This window comes from Hevea brasiliensis, chromosome 7 (assembly GCF_030052815.1).
Source record: "Hevea brasiliensis isolate MT/VB/25A 57/8 chromosome 7, ASM3005281v1, whole genome shotgun sequence".
NCBI classification, from domain to species: Eukaryota; Viridiplantae; Streptophyta; class Magnoliopsida; order Malpighiales; family Euphorbiaceae; genus Hevea; species Hevea brasiliensis.
This window is the reverse complement of record NC_079499.1, coordinates 10556368-10569061: the sequence shown is the minus strand read 5'-3', so window position 1 is coordinate 10569061 and position 12694 is coordinate 10556368. Positions and strand designations below refer to the sequence as shown.

General features: G+C 29.9%; 1 protein-coding gene across 1 annotated transcript; it reads right to left on the bottom strand.

Moving 5' to 3' along the window:
* Positions 1–1064: 1064 nt before the first annotated feature.
* On the bottom strand, positions 1065–10840 carry LOC131181328 (receptor-like protein 7). The gene is made up of 5 exons (XM_058149357.1): positions 8224–10840; positions 7870–8120; positions 3782–5190; positions 2324–3443; positions 1065–1145 (listed from the first exon to the last, which is right to left on the bottom strand). Exons 1-5 carry the CDS (start codon positions 10838–10840, stop codon positions 1065–1067), a joined length of 5478 nt encoding a protein of 1825 aa, XP_058005340.1.
* Between the last annotated feature and the right edge of the window lie 1854 nt (positions 10841–12694).

The following is a 12694-nucleotide window of genomic DNA, read 5'->3' as shown; positions in this document are numbered from 1 at the left end:
ATATAAAATAATATTATCTATAAAAGTAATATATATACGTGCATTGCTGATCATAATAGTAGAATAAAAATTCTAAATTATATAAGTTTTAAAAAAATATAGTCTAATTTTGTTTAAAACTAAAGAACTAAATATTTAAAAAAATACAAATCAATTTTAATTAAAAATAAAATATGGTTATGGTAATTTGGCATATTAAGAATGAAGAATTAAGTTTGATTGGTTATTAAAATTAAATATATTATTATAATATTATACCATGTATAAATATTATTAGAAAATTATATTATAAAAATTAAATTACGATTGCGCACAATGAGTGCAATGTACATTAAAAATAAAATAGTTATGAATAAAATTTTAAATTTGTTTAATTATTTTCTATTTTTTTACGATATTACCTTCGATCTCATGTGGTAAAACACTATTGGTTAGTAATTTTTTAAAATTTAAAATACTGTATTTAGTATATCTTAATTATAAAATATCCACTCATACATATATAATCAAAATTTCAAATTTTATCCTTATTATTATTATATTTAATTTACAAGTGTAAACTAATTTAAATATCATTTAAAAATACTTTATTTAAATAAAAATTTAATTAAAAAGAAAATGCTTCATTCTTTTAATTAATTCTTATATGATTAAAAAAATTAAAATAAAAATTACAATAATAAACATAAAAATAAAAAAATCTCAATAACGATTCTTTCAAATAATAAGAAGAATAGTATGAAAAATAATTATATTACAAAGAAAAATCTTGAAATTTAAATTTTACTAAATATATTAAAAATTGTAGTTTTAGTTAATTTTTTTAGTTTTGTGCAAAATATTAATAATAGTGTCTTGCCACAAGTTTATTGGTTATTTTCAGTTCATGTTGAGGTAACTCCAAAATTGTTTTCCATCTAGAGACGACTTTTGGAAATTGTTTGAACTATTCATTGTTTTTGCAATATAATCCATTGATGTTGAAAAAAAAAAAAAGAAACTCATAAAACCCTGTAAATGTAGTGCAGCAGCCAGCCGTTCATCCCCCCGGCGGATGTTCAAAGCTATGAACTCCCAGAGAGAAAGCGAGTAAAATGAGCCATCCAGTCAGCACTGCTGTAGCTCTCCCTGTACACATGCTTCACCTGGACATTCCAGTTTTGAACTGTCAGTCTCCACAAGCAGGGAATAGGAGTTGGGTTAAAATTTAATTACAATTTTATAAAATTTAATTGTACTTTTGATAGATTGTTATATTATAAAATTAATATTAGTATGATGATCAAAATAACTAATATAACAACTCTAATTAGCGTAAGCATGAGCAGGATTTCTTAGTTATTTTGGCTCCAAACAATAGCAAAAGCCAAGGATTTTGTAGCTTGAATATTTGCCATTCTCGACAGAAGACCCAAAATCAACACAGCTAGTGATGAAGGGAATATAATACAAGAACATAATGGGCAAGATTGGCTCCAACATGTCAGTTTCCTTCGCTGCTAATGAAGAAAATTGAAGGCATGGAATTGGGCATTTTGAAATTTGTCACCGCTTCTCCTGCTGAACATCAAATCCTGAAAAATTAATAGATCTAACACATTGAATCCTGAAGAATTAATGAATAATATTGATTGTTGAAATCTCTCTTCTCAGCTATGATTTCTCATCAAATGAATTGGAAAGTTTTAGAAATACCACTAGAAATATTGGCTTTATAAAACTTATTGGTATCAACTGTCAATCCACACGAACAATTTTGCTGTGACAAAAGAAAAAGCTGCTCTTCATGCATCAAATGCTTTGTGAAGCACTTACAATTTAGAAATCCATGATCTAAGTTTTGGGAAACTTTATGAGCCTTAATATTAAATTGATTTGATCATTAAAAAAAAAAAAGTCGGGAACAAACTAAAAAATTGTTTGTCTATGTTGTAGATATAAAAATTTAATACACCTCTTCCTGAATTTTTTTTTTTTTTTAAGTTTTAATGTTTTATAATTATGTTTTTGATAATATCTCCAACGTTTTTTTTTTTTTTAAATTTTCCCCATTCTAGTTAAATTAAGGAGTATATGATAAACATTTGAATTTTTTTTAATAAAATCAAATATACAAATATATATATACATATATATAATGATCAGATGATAATTATCACATTACATTAGCTTAGTTCTTGTATATTGAAGAACAAAGTATAGGGCATATTGAACATTCAAATGAGAAAAATGAAAAAATAAAGACAACTAAAAGCAAAGCAAAGAAAAACAACAAAAAAAACATCCAACATAACTCTCAACTTCTACTTCACCTCCTGTTCACCCTTTGACTTCTGTGCTGTTGTTTCCTTCCAAAAGTCTTCAAAAACCAATTGTGTTTCTTTCTGGTGACCTTGTGCCCAACAACCACACCAAATATGAATCCACTCCCATAACCTATCAAAACTATCATCCACTTAAATTTAAATACAAAACCTGTATCATCATCTTCTACAACATTTGAACGCTCTTGTGGTGATGCCTCAAAATTTTCACATTTCTTTTTCAAAGGAAATCCACATAATCCCTTATTTCCCTCATATCGATTGCTCTCAAATGTATCAAATTGGTTCCCTCGTGGAATGGGTCCTTCAAGCTGATTATAAGAAACATTAAAAGAAGAAAGGAAGGTGAGCTTACTTAGCTCGGAAGGTAACTTTCCTGAGATCATGTTCCTTGATAGGTCCAAGCATTCTAATGCTTTCAAATTTGCTAAAGATGATGGTATATGACCATTCAAAAAGTTGTTGGAAAGGTTAAGCAAATAAAGCTTTTGAAGATTTCCAATGATATCTGGTATCTCTCCTTCAAATTTGTTGTAGGAGAAATCAATGGCAGTTAAAATATCTGGGATCTTTGTATATTCCAATTCTAACCCTTTGCTATACAAAATCATCGAGTAATCATATCGACCATAATATGCTCCAGCGGGTAACCAGTCGTTAGGCCCCATACTATCTCCCATATATGTCATCAGGCTTGCATTTATAACTTTCATGGCATCCCATATTTCAAAGTGTATTGATGACAACTTTCCAGTGAAACTGTTGTGAGATAAATCGATGACTCGAAGATTTGAGAATCCTTTGGCTTGTGGTTTATCTATCACACCATAAAAACCATTGGATCGCAGAATAAGAATTCTCAAGTCTTGAAGATTTCGTAGCCAAGAAGGAAATCTATCAATTATAAGGTTGTTACCAAAATCAATCAACTCTAATGATGAACACTTGGCTAAAGTTCTTGGTACTTTCCCTTGTAATTGATTATAACCGATGCTAATCATTCTCAATTTGCATCCAGTTCTCCATTTTGAAGGAATACTTCCATTGAAGTTGTTTCTTCTTAGATCCAACAATGATAAGGAATCACTTAAATTGCCCAAACAATGGGGAAGACTGCAACTAAAATTGTTGAAAGATAAATCCAGAGTTTCAAGAGCACTTAATTTGCATAGCAATGCTGAAACTTCACCTACCAATTTGTTGTGTGAAATTAGGTAGGAAAAGGTGGATGATGGAGGAAGTGGGAGAGATCCATGGAGCCTATTAGACCTGAGGTCTAATATGCGTATTTGAGCCCATTGAATGGTTCTTTTTCAAAACCAGTTAAAAGGTTAGGAGAAAGGTTCAAATAGTCCAAGTAATTTGTACTTATGCTACACATCCATGAAGGAATTTTGCCCTGTATGTTGTTGGACGAGAGGTCTAGAAATTTCAACTGATCTTGGTTATGTAAGAACCTGGGGAACCCGGCTAGACTGCAGGAGGCTAATCCTAACACTTGGAAATTTGGAGTGCTGGCAGTTGTACTATTTTTGGCGATCAATGTTAAGCTATTAAATGATAAAATAAATATACTCAACTTTTTGAGCTGCAAGAATGTGCTCACGTCAACAGAGCCAACCAAGTTGTTTGAATGAAGGTCAAGGCCTTCAAGATTTTTGAGTCGAGAAACATTGCTTGGAATTGAGCCTTGCAATTCATTTGATGAAAGTGCTAAACTAGATAGCGAGGTTAAATTGTAAATTTGGAATGAGATTTGACCAGACAATTGGTTTTTCCAGAAAAATACATTTTCAAGTTTGCTCAGTTTGTCAAGGCTAGATGGGATAGGACCAGTGAGTTGGTTGCGACCCAAATTTACAAAAGAAAGTTGAGTAAGGTTCATGAGCCAAGATGGGATCTCACCTGTCAAGATGAGACCGACAAGTTGCAAAGTAGTGATCTTGGTTAGATTGCCAATCCAAGAGAATGAAGAAATACTTGGGCTAAAGTGATTATCTGAGAGGTCAAGATAAACAAGCTTGCAAAGGTTACTGAATGAGTATGGAATCTGCCCTGTGAAACTGCAATCAGAGATGTCGAGTTCTTCCAAGCAGGCAAGGTTTCCAAACAAGGAAGGTAACTCTCCAAAAAAATTTGTTCGATAAAGGATCAATGATTTAAGGGGACTCTTTAACTGGAAAGGGGGCAAATAACCTTTGAGATCAGTGTTCTTGCTTAAATCAAGTATTTTTAGGTTTGGAAGTTGAAAAATGCCAACTGGGAATTCACCTTGCAGTCCACAATCAATGAGACGGATAGATTCCAAAGATGAAAAATTCGCCAAGAGTTTAGGTACCCTCGAAGAAATGCTCACGGATGAGAGGTGAAGTACTTTCAAATTGGTTAAGTGTTGAACTAGATCTTTGAAACTAGGCTTGTGGAGCTTCAATCCATGGTGATAATGAGATAGATCAAGGGAAATCAACCTGGATAGATTAAAAATTTGTTGGGGGATTTGGCCAGAAAGGCCTGAAAAGGAGAGGTTGAGATGAGTTAGCCTTGAGAGGCGGCCTACTTGGGATGGTATTTGAGATAAGTTGAAGTTATTACAGGCTAGATTAAGGCTATGGAGGTGAACAAGGTAGAAGAGGGTGTTGTTGGAGTTGATAGACCCATAGAGACAACTATTAGCGAGGTCAAGGCTGATAACATGATTAGTTTCCTCATCACACTGCACCCCATCCCATGAGCAGCAATCACCTCTTTCTCCTTTGACAAGTTTCCAAGATTCAACCTTTGGATAACAATCATCAAAGGTATTGTTGACGATAAAGCTTTCCTTGAATTGCAACAAAGCAGAGCTCTCATCATCATGGCAGCGTGGCTGGAATGAAGAATTAAAAGAGTGAGTAAATGGTATAATATGGCAGAACAAGAGAATCGAAAGTAAGCAAACATAAATAGAAGATTCCATAATCAAATATTTTTTCAACGACTCAGTTTAGTACTCCTAAGTACAAGAGAGGGCTTTAATTTATAGCCAGAAATTCTTTGTTTTTATCAATAATAAATTATAATAAAATTTCAAATTTGTTCAATTACTTTTTATTTTTTTACAATGCTACCTTCGATCTCCATATGTGGCAAAGCACTATTGGTTAGTAATTTTTAAAATTAAAAATATAATATTTTATATATCTTATAAAATATCTACACATACACAAACTAGATTTATGATGCTAATTAAGTCATCTTTTCAAATTTATCATCACTCAAAGTGAATCTTTCACTCTCGCTTAAGATTTCAACCAGTGATTAATAACTTTACTGATTACCACAAACTTTCTCATCAAGCAAGCATGTTATATATCTTGATTTTATTTCAAGAAAAAAAATAATCCAAACTCCATTTTGATTCCTAAAATTTTAAGTTTTTATTTTTCATCCTTAAAATTTTAAAATTATAAAACACTTACTTTGGTCTCTAAATTTCCATAAAAAAAATAAAAGTTTGGTCTCTAAATTAAAAATCTTGCACTTATAATTTTGGACAATTATATAAAGATCAAAATACATTAATTTTGCTAATAAGAATCGGTTCAGTTAATAAAATTTAAACATTCTCATTTGATTGATGCATCAAATCTTATTAACTATTTTTTAATGGGTGATGTACTAAATTCACTATAATCTTTGTGTACATATATATAAAAAATTATTATAATAGATATGTAAATTTAATATACATATATAATCATATAATCACACAATATAAAAAAAATGAAACAGAATTTATGTACTTCTACTGTAAAAGTCGAATGGTTGAAGTGGAGACGTGACACGAGAGTTTTATGTGATCGCAAGATTCCCAATAAGTTGAAAGGAAAATTTTACCGTATAGTCATACGACCGGTCATGTTATATGGTAGTGAGTGTTGGACAATGAAGGAGTCGTATGTGTCTAAAATAAGAGTTGCGGAGATGAAAATGTTAAGTTGAATGAGTGGCCATACTAGACTAGATAAAGTCCGTAATGAAAGTATTAGAGAAAGGGAGGAATGATGGCAATTGAGGATAAGTTGAGAGAAGGGAGATTGAGATGGTTTGGTCATGTGAAACGTAGACATACGGAAGCTCTAGTTAGACAAATAGAGCACATTGGATTAGAGGATAAAAAGAAAAGAAGGGGTAGATTTAAACTGACTTGGAGGAGAGTAGTATAACATGACCTAGAAACATCACACATTTCTTAGGATTTAACCCAAAATCGTTTAGAGTGGAGAAAAAGCATCCATATAGCCGACCCTAATAAATTTTTGAAATAAAAGCTTGAGTTGAGTTGAGTTGAGTTGTATAAAAGGTTCAGTTTATTTTATTTTTTAATTATGTTTTATCACTTTTAAAATTTTTTATAATATTTAATTGTAGCATTACTGATAATATGAGTTTCTTATTTAATGAATTATAAGAGATTAACGAGTATGTAAAATGAAATAAAACTTCTACTCATAATGCACTTATATGTCAATATGATCTCAATACATAATTTATTGCATCAAAATAAATATATAATTTACTATCTTATAATTTTTTTTAAATATATTAAATAATGTTGGAATTCTATTAGTATTATAATAAGATTATAAAAAATTAAAAATAACATATTTTTTCTTTCATGTAATTTATTAATTTATCGTTTTTCAAGTAAAAACATGATTCATTTTTTTTTATTTTATCATAATTATTTAATTTATTTTTTATTAAACTTTGTAATATTATTTTATTATTTTTATTTTTTATTAAACTTTGTAATATTATAAATAATCTAAAAGTTAAAGATATTTTTATCCATTCATAAGTTTATCCTTCATTTATACTTTTATATTCATAGATTATAGGTAGTTTTCTTATTATTATTATTATTATTATTATTATTATACAGATGTAAATTAATTTTTTTAAAACTTTCTATGTTTAGAAACGAAAATTTATGATTTTAATTTTTTTATAAGATTTTATTTTTTATTATAATATGAAGTATAAGTAGGATTAGAATTTTAAATTTATTAAAACTTTAAAGTTAATTTAAATAATAAAAAATAATATAATTATAAATAATATGAAAAAATAGGATATTTTTGTCTCCTCATTTGCGTGTGTATGTATATATTTGTTTGTATTGTGTAGATATAAAAATTTAATACACCTCTTCGTGAATTCCTTTTTTTTTTTTAAATAAATGTTTTAATGTTTGATAATTATGTTTTTGATAATATCTCCAACGTTTTTTTTCTTAAACTTCCCCTTTCTATTTAAAATAAGGAGTATATGATAAACATTTGAATTTCTTTTAATAAAATCAAATATAAATATATATATATATATATAATGATCAGATGATAATAATCACAGTACATTAGCTTATTTCTTGTACATTGAAGAACAGAGTCTCAGGCATATTGAACATTGAAATGAAAATAAAGACTACTGAAAGCAAGGCAAAGAAAAATAACAAAAAGAACATCCAAAATAAACTTCAACTTCTACTTCTCCTCCTGTTCACCCTTTGACTTCTGTGTTGTTGTTTCCTTCCAAAAGTCTTCATAAACCAATCGTGTTTCTTTCTGGTGATTTTGTGCCCAACAACCACACCAAATATGAATCCACTCCCATAACCTATCAAAACTATCATCCACTTAAATTTTAATACAGAACCTGTGTCATCATCTTCTACAACATTTGAACGCTCTTGTGGTGATGCCTCAAAATTTTCACATTTCTTTTTCAAAGGAGCTCCACATAATCCCTTATTTCCTTCATATTGATTGCTCAAATGTATCAAATTGGTTCCCTCGCGGAATGGGTCCTTCAAGCTGATTATAAGAAACATTAAAAGAAGAAAGGAAGGTGAGCTTACTTTGCTCTGGAGGTAACTTTCCTGAGAGCATGTTTCTTGATAGGTCCAAACATTCTAATTCTGTCAAATTTGCTAAAGATGATGGTATATGACCATTCAACAAGTTGTTGGAAAGATTGAGCAAATAAAGTTGTTGAAGATTCCCAATGATATCTGGTATCTCTCCTTCAAATTTGTTGTAGGAGAAATCAATGGCAGTTAAAATACTTGGGATCTTTCTATATTCCAATTCCAATCCTTTGTTATACATAAGCATTGAATAATCATATTGACCATAATTTGTAAAAGGGTAATGCCAGTCATCAGACCACATACTATCTTCCATATATGTCATGAGGCTTGCATTTATAACTTTCATGGCATCCCATATTTCAAAGTATGTTGATGGCAACTTTCCAGTGAAATTGTTGTGAGATAAATCGATGACTCGAAGGTTTGAGAATCCTTTGGTTTGTGGTCTGTCTATCAGACCAAAAAAACCATTGGATCGAAGAATGAGAATTCTCAACTTTTCAAGATTTCTGAACCAAGAAGGAAAGCTATCAATTATATGGTTGTTACCAAAATCAATCAACTCTAATGATGAACACTTGGCTAAAGATCTTGGTACTTGCCCTTGGAATTGATTATAACTGATGCTAATCATTTTCAATTTGCATCCGTTTCTCCATGTTGAAGGAACGCTTCCATTGAAGTTGTTTCTTCTTAAGTCCAACAATGATAGGGAATCACCCAAATTGCCCAAACAATGGGGAAGCCTACCACTCAAATTGTTGAAGGACAAATCCAGAGTTTCAAGAGCACTTAAATTGCATAGCAAGGCTGAAACTTTACCTACTAATTTGTTGTGCGAAATTCGGTAGGAAGAGGTGGATTGTGGTGGAAGTGGGAAAGATCCATGGAGCCTATTATACCTGAGGTCTAATATGCGTATTTTAGCCCACTGAAGAACAGCCGGATCTTTTTCAAAGCCAGTTAAAAGGTTGTGAGAAACGTTCAAATAGTCCAAGGAATTTGTACTTATGCTACACATCCATGAAGGAATTTCGCCCTTTATGTTGTTGGAAGAGAGGTCTAGAGATTCCAACATATCTTGGTTGTGCAAGAACCTGGGGAACTCAGTTAGATTGCAAAAGGCTAATCCTAACACTAGGAAATCTGGAGTGCTGGCATTTGTACTAGTTTTGGTGATCAACGTCAAGCTATTAAATGATAATGTCAAAATTGTCAACTTTTTGAGCTGCAAGAATGAGCTCAGCTCAACTGAGCCAACCAAGTTGTTTGATCGAAGATCAAGAATTTCAAGATTTTTAAGTTGAGAAATATTGCTTCGAATAGAGCCTTGCAATTCATTTGATGAAAGGATTAACCCGGATAGTGAGGTGAAATTGTAAATTTGGAATGGGATTTGACCAGACAATTGGTTGTTCCAAAAATATACATATTTCAGTTTGCTCAGTTTGGCAAGGCTAGATGGGATAGGACCGGTGAGTTGGTTGTAGCCCAAATTTACTTCGGAAAGTTGAGTAAGGTTCACGAGCCAAGATGGTATCTCACCTTTCAAGTTGAGATCGGCAAGTCCCAAAGTAGTGATCTTTGTTAGATTGCCAATCCAAGAGAATGAAGAAATACTTGGGCTGTGAAAGCTAAAGTGATTAAATGAGAGGTCAAGATAAACAAGCTTGTCAAGGTTACAAAGTGAGTATGGAATCTTCCCTGTGAAATTGCAACGGTAGATGTCGAGTTCTTCTAAGTAGGCAAGGTTTCCAAAAGAGGAAGGCAACTCTCCAACAAAATTCGATTCAGAAAGGATCAAAGATTTAAGGGCACTCTTCAATTGGAAAGGGGGCAAATAACCTTTGAGATCAGGGTTGTAGCTTAGATCAAGTATCTTTAGGTTTGGAAGCTGAAAAATGCCAACTGGGAATTCACCTTGAAGTGCACAACCACTGAGACGGAGAGATTCCAAAGATGAAAAATTTGCCAAGAGTTCAGGTACTTTTGAAGAAATGTTCATGGATGAGAGGTGAAGTACTTTCAAATTGGTGAAGTGTTGAACTAGATCTTTGAAACTAGGATTGTGAAGCTTCAATCCATAGCCACAAAGAGATAGATCAAGGGAAATCAACCTGGATAGATTAAAAATTTGTTGTGGGATTTGGCCAGAAAGGCCTGAAAAGGAGAGGTTGAGATGAGTCAGCCTTGAGAGGCGGCCTACTTGGGATGGTATTTGAGATAAGTTGAAGTCATTCCAGGCTAGATTAAGGCTATGGAGGTGAACAAGTCGGAAGAGGGTGTTATTGGAGTTGATGGAGCCATAGAGACAACTATTAGCAAGGTTAAGGCTGATAACATGATTAGTTTCCTCATCACACTGCACCCCATCCCATGAGCAGCAATCACCTCTTTCTCCTTTGACAAGTTTCCAAGATTCAACCTTTGGATAACAATCATCAAAGGTATTATCGATGATAAAGCTTTCCTTGAATTGGAACAACGCAGAGCTCTCATCATCATGGCAGCGTGACTGGAATGAAGAATTAAAAGAGCGAGTAAATGGTATAATATGGCAGAACAAGAGAATCGAAAGTAAGCAAACATAAATAGAAGATTCCATAATCAAATATTTTTTCAACGACTCAGTTTAGTACTCCTCAGTACAAGAGAGGGCTTTAATTTATAGCCAGAAATTCTTTGTTTTTATCAATAATAAATTATAATAAAATTCCAAATTTGTTCAATTACTTTCTATTTTTTTTACGATGCCACCTTCGATCTCCATATGTGGCAAAGCACTATTGGTTAGTAATTTTTAAATTAAAAATATAATATTTTGTATATCTTATAAAATATCTACACATACACAAACTACATTTACGATGCTAATTAAGTCGTCTTTTCAAATTTATCATCACTCAAAATGAATCTTTAACTCTTACTTAAGATTTCAACCAATAATTAATAACTTTACTGATTACCACAAACTTTCTCTTCAAGCAAGCATGATATATATCTTGATTTTATTTCAAGAAAAAAAATAATCCAAACTCCATTTTGATTCCTAAAATTTTAATTTTTTATTTTTCATCCTTAAATTTTTAAAATTATAAAACACTTACTTTGGTCTCTAAATTTCCATAAAAAAAATAAAAGTTTGGTCTCTAAATTAAAAATCTTGCACTTATAATTTTGGACAATTATATAAAGATCAAAATACATTAATTTTGCTAATAAGAATCGGTTCAGTTAATAAAATTTAAACATTCTCATTTGATTGAGGCATCAAATCTTATTAACTATTTTTTAATGGGTGATGTACTAAATTCACTATAATCTTTGTGTACATATATATAAAAAATTATTCCAACAGATATTTAAATTTAATATACATATATAATTATATAATCACACAATATAAAAAAAATAAAACAGAATTTATATACTTCTACTGTAAAATTTATAAAGTTTCACTATAAAAAAAAAAATACAATCACTTACTTAAAACTTTTTAAATTCTAATTTCAATATATCTTCTCAATATTTCATAATTCTAATGCAAATGGTATAATATTATCTGTAACTTTTATTATCATCATAAATATTGCTCTTTATTCTAATTAAATTACAATGCAAAATTTTTAAGCCAAATCATAATTTGAATCATGAAAAGTTATTCAAAATTTAACTAAAAAAAAATTAAGCTTTTTTAAGTCAATGGACAAGTCCGGATGAGGTTGCTGTAAGAATTTTAGAGACGACGGTTGCTAACGTCTAGGCACCCAGAAGAAGGAACTTTTATTTATTTATTTATTAGCAGCTAGAAAGGACAGTGTCATACTGTAAGTGGCATATTCAATGTATGCTGCGCGATCGTGATCACCGTTTATTAACTTATGATATTTTTTTAAAAAAAATTATATAAAGATAATGATTATTTTTATTATTATCAAAGGATAAACTTAATATTTTTTAGCTAAATATTATTTTTAAATTTTTCCTTAAGAATTTTATAAAATTTAATATTTTAAAATACAATAATTTTAAAAATTTTCATATTTAATAAATTTTTTATTTATTAATTAAATGATAATCCTACGTTTAAATTAAAATTAAAGAAATTCTAAATTATATAAATAGTAGAACTAAAGGAATGATATTAAAAATTTTATTTCATGATTTTATTTATAATATTTTAATTAATTAAAATAATATAATTTATTAATATTATTATTTTAATTAAAAATAAAATATAATTATATTAATAAATAATTAAATTTAATTAATTATTAAAAATAACATATAATGATAATATTATATTATATAAAATAATTAAAAGAAAATTATATAAAATAAGTTGCAATAAGACATTAAAATAAAAAGAAAATGCTTATTTTTTAAAATTAACTCTTATATAATTAGAAAAATATTAAAATAAACTTATAATAATAAAAAACTTAAAGCTAAAGCTATC